The sequence below is a fragment of the Phaethon lepturus genome, unplaced genomic scaffold, assembly GCF_000687285.1.
Source record: "Phaethon lepturus isolate BGI_N335 unplaced genomic scaffold, ASM68728v1 scaffold15825, whole genome shotgun sequence".
Lineage (NCBI taxonomy): Eukaryota > Metazoa > Chordata > Aves > Phaethontiformes > Phaethontidae > Phaethon > Phaethon lepturus.
In genome coordinates, this window is record NW_010542882.1 from 64,779 (window position 1) to 78,068 (window position 13,290).

The window sequence follows — 13,290 nt, forward strand, 5'->3', positions numbered from 1 at the left end:
TCCCAGATATTATCTCCAAAACTTTTAGCCCTTCTTTCTGCTGTTTTTTTCTTGTTATAGATATGTTTGTAAATAATATGTGTTTAAATTACACTCCTAGGCACTCTGTTCAGACTGATTGTGATAAAGCTTTCCCTGTAATTTATACCTTTGTCCATTGCCACAATATTCTGCCTGTTGGGACCAATTTTTTCACCATATCACATACTTCAGGGTTGAATTTTCTACATGAATGAAAGTATCCACAGCCAATAATACCTGAAAAGATAAAATGCAATATATAATTAATCTCAAGTTGTAGGATATAAGGTAGGTTGTGAGCGAGACATATAAGTACTTACTGAAAACATTAATTTACTTTCAAATTACAGATTAAATAATTTTTTCTCTCATCCATGGCTTTTCTGAACCAGTGTAGAACTGTACAACTGGCAGTAACTGCTGGGTTTTAACAATATACTGCATCGACAAAGTTAACAGAATTGAGAACTTTATCAACAGAGGGCATTTCAGACGGTGCAGAGGTGGAATAGTAACCTACATAGTAATAGGAGTGCTCATACTCTTCCAGGAAATGCCATTACTTTATTATGATTTTGCTTATCCAAAATTAGAAAGACAAGCATTTAAACGGGTTAATTTCTATTCCACAGTACTATTTTTGCTGTAATACAGCTTCAGTTGTTTCACTGGAAGTATTCTGTATTTGCATAATGAAAGTGAGAAAGTGAACATACTTTTAGAAATTTTAAGTCAATTATGAAAAAAAATTTATACTAAAACAAGAGAAAGAAGTACCAAAAATTTTGTCTATGGATGCATTGGATGGCAATGTACAATTGAACACACAAAACTGTCTTTTTAAACGCTGGGGAATATCATTACGGCCTCCTCCAGGATGTATCATTGCTGCTATTAATTGTACATCCACAATTGTAGTGAAGTCTCCAGGCTTATCCAAGCTGTACATTCCTTTCATTTCCATCATTTGACGAACAATTTCATTTGTTACCTGTAAGTTTATGTAACTTGTACAAATTAGAAATTCAGACAAGAAAAAAAGAAAATATACCATGATAATTTAGTTTCTTCTTGTAACTCTACCACTAATCCCTAGAGAGAGGTTTTCACTTGCATCTAAACTCAGATTAAACTATCTATCTTCCTTATTTATATGGGAGATCCTGGTTTACGTGATCTTAAACAGCAGGAAAATGCTTTCAGAACTGTACTATCATATAATATCAACAAAATATGTTTGTGTTCCTTTTGACTAAATAAATTTAAGGCAATGAATGGGAAAAGAATGTGTTTTGTTCCATATTTTGCTACCGGACATTCAGCTCCAAATGTCCAAACTATGCTCTTCAGTTCTCCCTTTGGCTTCCTTTGAAGCAAACCAACTAATTATTTTTTGAAACAGGAAGCTCTTCATTCTGAAAAGGTTATTCACTCCACATTCCACTCTACAGCACCAGTAGGGATCAGAAGGCATCAGAGTTTGCCCCCATAGCAACTGCTCCAACGACGTTCAGCAAGCCTTATGTGCTCAACATGCCCTAACAAAGCCACATGATATGCAGCAGGGCACCAATCAGAAAAAAGCATTCCATTAAAAATATTTCATCAATGTCTTATGGACATAATGGAAGACCTAGAAGAGGTCCTTCCATAATGGAGATCCTTCCTATTATTGAACACTGATTGGGACCATGAGGGCTTTTCCTCAAACACAACCACCTACAGTCAAGCAAGTCAGTGTTGCGGGTTATTCAACGCTAGTTTCAGGTTTTTAAAAGAAACAAAACCCACATTTTGACAAAAACAGCTGCCTGAAGTGAAGAGGAGTAACTATTCAGTTTACACAGACTCACTTATATCCATACTGCCACTTAAATACGTGCCCAAGCCCACTCTCATGACCAGACCTACTACCCACGCTGTTAACAAACCAGCTCAATGCTAGGAGCAGCCTTAACCCAAACCCTCACAGAAGCCAGAGAGCCTGAGCATTCAAAAGTAGAGAGAGACCCCAGGTTTCTAATTTGTTATTTACTCAGTAAATTAAAAAAGTAATTATAAGAATACTTGGTCTTTATGTTAGAATAGATATTCCAGAAGACCTAACATCCTGGGCTGGAAATACTTCAAACCTACTATGGGAAGGAACTGAGAGACACTTGCTTGATTTTGGGTTTGTATAGGCATATGAATGTTACACACCCAAGTGGTAGATGGGCTCATCAAAAGCCAAAAATCTTTAATCCAGTTTGCAAGCCAATGCGTTATCTTTGAATTTGGACACAGCTTTTAATAGTTTCTCCAAGGTATCACACTTTCGTTTTGCAAAAAGTTTGTTTTACTTTTTTTGCTCTCAAATTATTGTCAGTTTTGAACTTAATAATATGGTACTTTAGTACAGTGATGCTTTTTATTTAGTCTTACAAAAATATGAGGAAGTGGAGGTAATTTAAGATAGGACACGTCTCATCAGTAAATCTAATTTTCTCTCTTTTTTCTTCATCAGTGCACCATGATTAGAAAGCACTTCCAATAATGAACAGCTAATTAAAATATTGAGGAAGCCCACTGATTCCCATGTATATAAAAACGCAACAATTTGAGTATGTCCTGTTTGTTAAAAAACAGTTTACCTGATCTCCCCATTCATTGATAAATGGCATATTGATATCATCAATAAAAACAGTCATTTTTCTGCCTCCAGGAGGTCCATAAGTACTTCCAATGCGTTTGTCCACATAACTCTCTAGTATTCTCTAAAAATTAAAGAAAACTCTTGTTTTGCATCTAAAGCAACAATATTTGAAATGTATTGTTAAAAAAATGTGTTACTTATTGCTTTCTTCTACAGTACTTAGCCAATGATTTCCTCTTTTTGTTAGTAGTTTCATCTCAGATTCATCATTAAGGAACTGTATTCTCCTCTTCATTACACTGATTCCTACATAATTCCCCAGCCTTAGGTCTATGTCCTGCAACCCATCTCTGGCTACCGGAGAAGTTTTAAAAAAGTTTTCAAACTTGGAAATTATTATTATTTCATTATCAGCATTGAAGACAATTATTATCATGAAGTCAACAAACAAAAATGACATCTTAGTATGATGTATTATGTCTGTATGAAACAATACAGCTTCTTTTGAATTGCCTTTCAGTCTTCAAATGTGTCAAGATTAATGCAAGAGAAACTGCTAAGAGAAAAGAAAATTAACAGATCAGAAGTTGTGAATTCTGTTGCATATTTTTTTTTCTCTCACTTCACAAATCAGTAAGAGATAGTGAAGATAGGGTAGAGACAGGAAGAGAACACACACAATTTGAGAAATGAAAGGATTAATCAAAATTCTATTAATTATGAGCAACCTAGACTATCAACAAGCAGAAATAGTAGTTTCATTATCTCCAGCATAATTTTTATAAATTTTTTTATAAATATTTGACTTATTTAAAGGGATTTAAGAATCTCCTTTTCCAAAGGGTAGCTCCGGAGAGGAACGGAATCTGATTTCAGAGTTTGTCATACATTGTCTGAAAATTATGACTGCTTTGAATTTCCCCTAGCTAAGCTCAATTGTTTTTTATTTCCAGTACTACTGCAGGCAATATAGAGGCAACTTAGGTTGCTTTTACAATGATTTCCCAGGTGTCTTGTAAGCTAAGTTACATGGTATTTTAACATTTTGGTGGCAGTAATCTTTTAAGATTGCGTTTTGAACTAAATAAAAGCAGGATACAATAGACTAAAAAGACATTGATATGTAATTGAAACATATCTTCAAAGTTCTACAACTCTACAGTCTTTCTAAAGGTACTTGGAATATAAACAACAGCAGAAAAAAGACATTACAAAATGGTAGCAAATGTTTTCTTTAGACAAATAATTTTTTAGTTTTACAACTATAAATGTAATCCTATATGTCATGTGGCATGTGCTGTCAAAGACAGAAGTATTAGTAGCATTTTTGAAACAGAAAACAGACACAAGTTTTGTCCAGTGTTTTTGTATCGTTTTTTCACAGCAAATGGTTAGCTGAGTGTTCTAAGATAAACACATATAGAACATTGTTAGCATTAATGTGTCATTTTGGAGATATGTGATTAAGGTGAAAAAGAGAAACTGCTAATAGAAAGAGATTACATAGGAAATTAGAACTTTGAAGCACATCTAACACATCCAAAATCACGCAATCTTTGAAATAGCCTCAGAATGATGACTCAAAATTAAAAAACTATTTTGAGTGTGGCTCTTTCAAGAGTTTAGAAGCATTTCAACTGTTTTTCTGCTACAGCTCTCTCCTGGAAATCAGAAGAGTGAGCTATGTATTCGGCTAGCTAGCTGAAAAGAAAGAGCACACCTTCTGATGTACTACAAGACTGTAGCAGAGACAAGATACAGTAAGAACCTTGCACAGACTCTTTGTACCAAAGACGAGGAAGTCTGGGTTTTGTTTTCAAGACAATAACGTTCTAGGGACCCACAACACACTAAGTAAAGGACACTGAGCCACAGATACTGATTGTTCAGTTAATCCTGCATGCATGAAAGGATGCCTGCCTTACTCTGTCTCATAGTTTTATATAAACCATGGCCAGAGATCTTATGCATAATAGAAAAGCTCAGCAGATATTCTGTGAGTTTGGAATTTAAAAAAATAGATGTTTAAGCCATTACTTTTCACCATTTTCTTAATAACATTTACATTAGCTTCTTAAAGAAGACACTTGATTTTGGGATGGAGTTTGTAAGACCTGCTCCATGAGCAGACTTTTCAATCAAGAAATATTCCAAGATGATTATTTTATCCTACTGGTGGATTGTCACCATGAATTAATTGCTTTGAAAATGTAATGAAGTCAATTCAACTTACAGGATCACATCTTATCAAATTAGTAGTACTGAATCATAGCACAGTGGTGTAAAGCAACCTTTCAATCACATGAAAAAAATATCTGTAGTATTTGTTTCTAATTATATGGGGTTTTTATCAGTTCTATTGGGAAAGGGAAATCTCTACAAAGTTGTGATGCTAGAGGACCTTAAAGATTGGATTTCTGATGCTGTAGTCACTCCTGAGCTGAGGAAAAACAAGAGGACAAGTTGAAATCTGCTTTTTGTTTAACAAAAATTAAAATTATAAATGAAAGAATCCGGACAAAACTGAAGTAGTAAAACCAAAAACTTTCATTAATCTAAAATGGAAAGATTTTTTGCAAAAAACAGATTCTTAGAATTCTACAATGAAAAAGCACACAGCAACCATGAATATATGTATCTCTATGTGAGTGACTGTTTTATTCCGATCTGTAAAAATTATTTTTTTATGGAATTTTCTGAAGTGTTTAAGGGACTTAGACAAAAAAGGTCCTTTAGACTTTATTTCTAAATCACTTATCATCAGAATTAAGTGCACTTCAAATACTTAGCAAGGAAATGATATGCAAGATTTGCTTAAAATCTGTATTTTTACCTGAAACATAAATGGTTCTGTGGCAGATGAAAAATTTAAACATTTTGACAAATGCTCTTCTGGGTCATATTTCTTCACATATGCCTTAATCATGACAGTCTTTGCAGTCCCCTGTTCTCCTGTTAGCAAAACTGCCTGTAACAGACATTTAAATTGCATAAGTAGTATCTAAATTTAGAATTAAATATGCATAACAAACATATTTTAGAGAAAGGGATACTTTCTGTGTCTGTTTTTGAATGCTATATTATTCTGGCAGGTTTTTGCTGTATTTCCACATGTAGTGACACAATATGTGTTTTTCATCCCACCCAGATTATCCAAGACAAATTTACAGAGTAAAAAGAGAAAGGATGAAGCAAGAATGTACTAGAGGTTTTCCTTCCAGTTACCTAACTTCTTCCACTTTCTAACACATTCAACACAGGAGTCTCTTGTAGTGGATGACCCCAAGAAGGCTTTCTTTATAATGGAAACTAGTGTCTGACATCTAATTTGAATATAAAGTTTCTACTATTTGCTTTTGCTGTAGGTATCCTTTGTGACACATGCTTGTAACAGAAAGATAGTTCCTTCTTCCCAGCACTTTCCATAAAGCAACAATACAGTATAGATTAGATTTAGCTATATCCCCTCTCAAGCATATTACTAAAAGAGCTACTCTAAAGGTCTGTAGAGACACGATGTAATGATAATTACAAGCATGAATAACAGATACTGAACTTAACTGAACCAGAAATACCTATGTCATTGTGGTAAATGTTAGTAAAGGTAGGAAACAATTAGACGGATAAAAGACTGTTGCTTTGCACCTCTGGAAATGTAGTCTTTTTTGAAACTCCTCTTATATTTCCGTATGTTGTCTAAAATATCTGATCCAATCTTTTTGTCTAAACTGAATGTGTGAGGAGATGCATAAAACTGATTTGCAGTGAGTATTGTACTACTCATGTCCCCTGTTAGGCCAGTGAAACTGGTAGGAGTGGAAGCAATTTAACAGCAAAACTCTGAAATGTGTACTCCTACTTAACAGCATCAAAGCAAAATCACCTGCTTTCAAAGTAGGCAGTTATTAACTTTCCTCAAAGACCACCATCCTTCCTTTACGGAACACTGGTTCCTATCCACTCCTTCTCTTCTCCTAAATTGGAATTTTACGTCTGTTACCCAGCTTGCCCAGCCTAATTATGCTGACATAAACTGACCTAGCAAGTAAGGCCTTCTGGATCCTGAAAGAGTTCATGTGTCCTCTGACAGCAGTATGTTTTTCAGAACTGGAACCAAACTTGACCTGTGTTTTTTGTCCTGAATTTTATTGACTGCTTCTCATGGACATGACTGGTTCTTTCTCTTAAACATCCATGTAGGTACATGAAATCAATGCTTTTTTTTCAGAATACTTTTACCAAGATAATTGCTGTTGCACAGGGCCTTTAAAGCACTTAGTCCGGACAGAAAGCTTTGACAAAGCAGATCTTGGCCATGGATGTTCACAGAATGGTCAGGAAATCTTAGAATTTTTCCCAAAATTTGTTTCTCATTACTGATTGTTTTATTATTTGAAACAAACTCCTTTTTGATGAGAATATAATTATTCTGTCCCCTTATCATTGCAGTATTTACAATAGCAGCAGCGTTTGATGTTTCTAATATGGCACTTTTGTCTCTTACAACTCATATTATCATAATGTATGCCTCACTTCATACATTTCTATTTTTCAATGCATTTTTACTCCTCTCTGTTGGCTTATTCAAATTAAAGGTGCAGAAAATTCTTATTTCAAGCTGATATTTTGATAGCAAGTATTTTACTTCTTCTTTCCCTTAATATTTTTTATTAAAAATATAATATTATGTAACTTATTTTCTGTTTAATCTGTACACTGTCATTTCCCTGTGTGGGCAGGGCATGGGGAGCAATAAATATGTCAAAAAAACCAAAGCTTTTCCTAGTTTCCTTCTTATCCTGGTAAAATCCAAGTCTAAATCACAAAGTTGCTGAACCAAAGGATTAATACTTACTTCCTTTCTCTTAAACATTTTATAGAAATCTCCCATTTCATTTCATTAAAGTGAGCTAGATAAGAACCCTGCTCCTTTTTCATATATGTAAGAATCCTCCGTGTCTTTTCTTCTAGCTCAAATTTTCATCTTACGTTTTTGACAATTCATAGTTTCACTCCATGAAAGGAATTTAATCAGTTTGCAAAAGGGTGTATGTATTTATTTATGATTGTGAGCACTGAAGTTAATAATGCAGGAGATTCCTGCAGGAGATCTGAAATGCTCAAGTACTCCTGACTGGTTTGCTCCTTCTTTAAAGTAATGCTCTCCAACAGATAGCCACAATAATACCACATGGTCTCATTCTTCACCCAGTGTTTGCACATTCAAGTGATCAATTAACCATAATAACAGATGACAGTAATAAACTTGCAGAACCAACAAGTGAAGTCAGACCTGTAAAACACCACTTTGGTTTCATCTAGTACATATAATTCAGCTGTAGCTGGAAAAAAAGTTCATGCTGCTGTGATCTCACCCAGGGGAGGAAAAAAAAAAATTTTCTACCACAGTTCAATATGTGATTAAATCAAACCTTATGAAATAAAAAAATGCTTGAAAACAAAGCAAGCTGACTGCTTCCATGGAGGGGAATATCCTGCTCAACAGGGAAGCATAGACAAGCCCCATTGCACAATGAATGCTGAAATTTTTCAAATAAGGAGGGGAATATATAAACTGTACACCACAGAAACACTGAATTGTGGAAAATGCCAGGTTTCAGTGACTCTTTTTGGAAGATTTCAGGGTTTGTTATTTCTATTGCAGTGATGGCCAAAAGAATGTACCTAGAAATATAATCAATATCGCCCAAGGCATTAACGTACAAAGATTAATTATTTGTCTCCAAATATAAAGATTTTGCACGTTTTCGTAATTTGTGTCAGATACATCAAATGCACAGCAACATTATGGCCTCTGGAACACTTTCATAAAATCCAATCAACAGGTTTTCTGTCCAAATGCCAGAATTTTACAGAAAAAACAGGTTCTAGCACTGGCTCATGCACTTGTGGTATTTCTAATAATGGCTCCAGCTACTAAGAAGGGAGTACCTTGACTTATATTTCACAAGCTGACATAGATCTTCATAGGAAGTTGCTAGGGTTATTAACAGCATTGTCTCCAAAAGCAAAATACATATTTTTCATGATCTTCGTCTGTTTTGAAAATAGGCTTATATATGTTTTAACACCTATTGTTTAACGTGGCCTGAGTCAAAAGTCATGATACCAGATTGGTCCTATTGGTTAAAGCTGTATGAGGAATGTTCTCTCCTTTTCCATAGCTGTGGCTACTGCTACTAACTACAGCTTTCCTAACGAGAGAAAAAATAAATAGAGTAAAGGCTAGGAATTCAGAGTTTCAGTGAATTGCCTTGTGAAATTCCCTATTCAAGAAAGCACAAATCAGAAAAATTAATATGGTGTAAAGACTAAGACCAAGGCTTTTTTCTCAGAGAAAACTGATAGATTGTTGGAACTTTTATGACAAAAGATTATTTTATAAAAAGGATATTTTAAACGTTTTGCCCGTGCACAGAAGTAAGTACAGAGGATTCATGTTAAGAAAAGAAAAATAGAGCAATATGTAAATAATAATGAATAGACCAATAGGTAAATAATAATGCACCTGGCAAAAAATTAGTAGAGACAGAGAATATGAAGAATGATTGGCCACTCCCAGTTACTTTATAAGTAGGTTTCTAGTTATTTAATATACTAGGCATATACTTAAATAACTAATCCTGTACTTACTTTCTGTTGTTTTGCAATTGTGTTTATCAAAAATTGAGTTCTGGCATTGTCAACATTTGGAACCAGAATAGATGCATAGTCTGGGACATTATCTGTTGGATAAACGTATTCTTGAATTCTTTTACTCCAGTGCTCCCAGTCACCTGAAATGGCATAAAAAGAGGAAAATATCTCACAATATTTTGATCACGGTCAACGTTTTGTTAGTAGAAAAAAAAAGAAAACCCCACACAACTACATGTTATGGGTGAAGTACTACATAGTATAAAAAATGATAGCTTTTCTCAAATCCATCTAAAATGCAACTAACAAAGGACATACTTAGTCATGACCTCTACTTACTCTACAATCTTACTAAATATACACATTTCTTAAATTTATATATAGCCATCTAAATAAAAAACCCCAAAGTATATTTACCTAGAAACCCATTCTCACACTGCTGATGAAAAATTATCGAACATGAGAATATGGACTGTGTATGTGTACACTAAGAGAGCATCGCTGGCAAGAAAAAATAATTTTAATTTGGATACAGAAGTAGTAGATGTATTTATGTGGGAAAATACTCTCAAAGAACAGGAAGTTCTGGTGAAACTGGTTGTATGTTATTTAAACTATAAAATCCTTATGGAAAATACCACACTATTCAAAATACCAGTATTCACAATATTCAAAATATCACACTATTATTACATTTTTATGAACTGTAAGATTTATTCATGATTATCAGAGATGGATAACTAACTATTATTAAGTAGAATTAAAATCAGATTATATTTTTAAAGAAAAAATACTAGCTGTGAGGAAATTAAATATAAAATTAATATCAATTTAGACTAAACCAGCCTAACCATCAATTAACTGAAAACTGTAGGCTAGTTAATAGGAAAGAAATCTGTAATAATGAAATTAAAAACAAAAGAAATAAGATAATGTTACTAACTTCCTCTATTCCTTGTTTTTTTCTTCTCACATCCACAGACGTGCTGCATAGAGAATTTCTGTTACTACTATACTGTCAACAAAAATCTCTGCTCATATGACTGTATAATTAGGACCAAAGGAGTAATTTTAAATTGCAGAAAAGCTATATTCAGTTTTAAAATGTCAGTATAAAAAAGAATATTAGTGGGTTTTCTTACCATCATCAGTAACATAAAACTCATACATTGTTTGACTGGTGCCAGGGGAGATTTCTGGTAAGTCCAATTTGTTATCATGAGCTCTAATGAAGGCTTCAAGTTTATCTCTACTGTCCAACTCCAGAAGGGCACCTAAACTCCACATTATTGCAAAGCAGAACAATTTATGCAGATGAAATACAGTTGATAAGCCACCTTCTTCCTTCGATGGAATCAAACCCTCCAGAAGATTAATCGACTGAAAATATTTTAAAATATTATGCATTAAGAAAACATTACATGTTTACTTTTTATTTTATACATATATGCACATGCATTATTTATATGTATTCAAACTTTAAATAATAATTTGAAAACAAATACAGGTTACCAAAGAATACTGTAAAATTCAGAACTACAAACCCAAGAAAACTGGGTAAAATTTTCAAAATTACTTAAGTAATTTGATCATCAACTATTGTTTTAAATTATGCCTGTATAATAAATGTCATTTAAGAGCTAGGGTAACAGAACAGCTTTTTAAGGGATTTTATAATATCTACTTGGATATTCAGAACTCCAAAGTAGGTGAGGTCTAGCCATTTCTTTCCATCATTAAGCATGGAAGAATTTCCAGCATGTCTAATGTATTTATCTTAATTATGGTCAATTAATGCCTCTATCACTTTAGCTTCTATTTTGTGTTAAAAAAATAGATTAAAACATCATATTTTATGACTGCTTCACTCTGTTTCTAAGGAACTAGATTCCAGAAATCTAGTAACTTTCTATCTACAATTCTGTGATGTCACTCATGAAGCCAGATGTTTTACTGTCTTAGATAACATCACTCATATTCCCTTTCTGTCCAAGGCAGTGTCAAGCACATTGTTTCAAAATATGTATTTTTAACAGTAGATTTTCAATCAGCTCTTGGAGTTAGTATTCTTTTTGCTGTCTTGGATCTCAGACCTCAGGTGGGAAGTAATGTAGTACTATATAGTTTTAATAAAGCATAAAGGACCTAAATAGTTAGAATACTTTTGATTACTTGAAAATTCAGTTTAAAAAATGATTAATCAGTATTAATTACATTTCATAATGTTAAAGTAATATCACTTATTTTCTCTGGAAGACAATCAATTTATCTAATTATTTGCAGGACAGACTGTGTCCTAGTTTCTCTGAAAAAAAGCTTTTTGTTCCCTCGAATACAAGCTCGACTTCAAAATTTCCCATGATGCTTTGAGTCTTAGCAATATTCTGTAACATGTTTTTGGAGGAACAAAACAGAAAAAATTAAACTGACTTATAAAAACACACAAATAGTTGCAGCTAATCAGGTGAAAACTTCAGCTTGCCCAGCACCTCATCTGCAATAATGAACAAAGGTGGACACTTAGAGAACAGTAAAAACAAAGAAAAAAATCTCTTGGCTTGTGGTGGCACTGGGAATGGTACTTGTGCTGGTACTCTCTTCAGCTTGAGGCTTTCTGAACAAAATATTCTTTTTCTGGGTTTAGTAATCCTCTATGGATTTTTCCACCCCTAAAAATATCAAGACTGGTCTTGAACCTACATAAACATTTATCATCTATAACACCCTTTGGCAAGATGTTCCATAGGTTTGCTATTCATGGCATTGAACAGTTTGTTTTTTCCCTCTGTGAACCCCTTCATGCTTATCTTCACTGAATTTCATTTGCCATTTTATTACCTACTTATTCAGTCTCGTAAAGTCTGTCTACAGTTCTTCATGGTTAGCTGTTTTGTCCTTACTACCCTGAATAATTTAGTATCATCAGTAAACTTCTTCACCTAAAACTTTTCCAAATTCTTTATGAACATTTTGAACAGCATTGATCCCAGCAAAGGTACCTCAGGATCAATGGTAACCTCTGTCCTTCCTAAGAACTGATACTCCAATCATACATTTCTTATCTTCTAATCAGTTATTTGTCTAGAAATCAACCTCCTATCTTCTGCTATGACTGCTTAGCTTCCATGTAAATCCCTGGTAAAGTACTTTGTTGAACACCTTTGTTCCTTCATGCAGATCATATCATTCAGATCTCCTTCAGCTACAAGTTTATTGACTTTTCCAATAGGCTTGTAAGGTGGTATAACCCTAAGCAAAAAAAAGTGTTGAATATCCTAAAATAAATTATATTTGTCCATCTAATGAGGTAGTCCAGAGGATGGTAAAGAGCCAAGAGAAAATCATGTAAGTAAAAACAGCAGAAAAAATATCATCCAGGAACAATACTAGAATACATAGTTAGAAAGTCAGTTGAAAGTACATGGAGGAAAGCAAAGGTGAGACCACTTTTTTATACAAAACCATTATGAAGTTGTTGTAGATAAAAAAAACCTGCTTAAATTGTGAATGCGAACAAATGGCAGGTAATTTGATACATGTGCATGTGTGAGTGAACACCCAAAACTGAGCTTTAGAATTCAAGTGTAAGTCTATTATCTGCTAGATGCAACTGGTTTGAGATGGCTGTAAATTTTGAAAACATGTGGCCTAAACAAAAGCAGCACATCCTGAATCTCACAATTAATCAGACATAAACACCAATCAGGAGGCTGATAAGGTACAGTGCTTTTGCACGTCAACCATTTATGGCAAAACTGGGATCTTAATGTTCGGGAAAGGAAAGGTGGCGCAGAAAAGAAGGGTCCCAAAAAGAAGGGGTCTTGGGAAAAAAAAGGGGCCCAGAAAGGAGGAGGTGAAGATCCTGCTTGGAGGAAACATCCTGGAAATGGGGGAAGATCCCAGAGATCAGAGACATGCATGTAGACAAATGCTGGATGATGTCAAGAAACCTTGTCAAGTAATGCCCAATCCTGGTA

At 34.0% G+C, this 13,290-nt stretch overlaps 1 protein-coding gene across 1 annotated transcript in view; it reads right to left on the reverse strand.

Annotated features, from left to right (window-relative positions):
* Positions 1-13,290, reverse strand: part of DNAH8 (dynein, axonemal, heavy chain 8) — a gene marked incomplete at its 5' end in the record, with an annotated part of 124,576 nt that overhangs the window by 54,449 nt on the left and 56,837 nt on the right. The window contains 6 exon segments of the mRNA XM_010288192.1: positions 149-258; positions 799-1,012; positions 2,655-2,777; positions 5,490-5,624; positions 9,311-9,453; positions 10,456-10,693. Coding sequence (XP_010286494.1) covers positions 149-258; positions 799-1,012; positions 2,655-2,777; positions 5,490-5,624; positions 9,311-9,453; positions 10,456-10,693 — 963 coding nt within the window.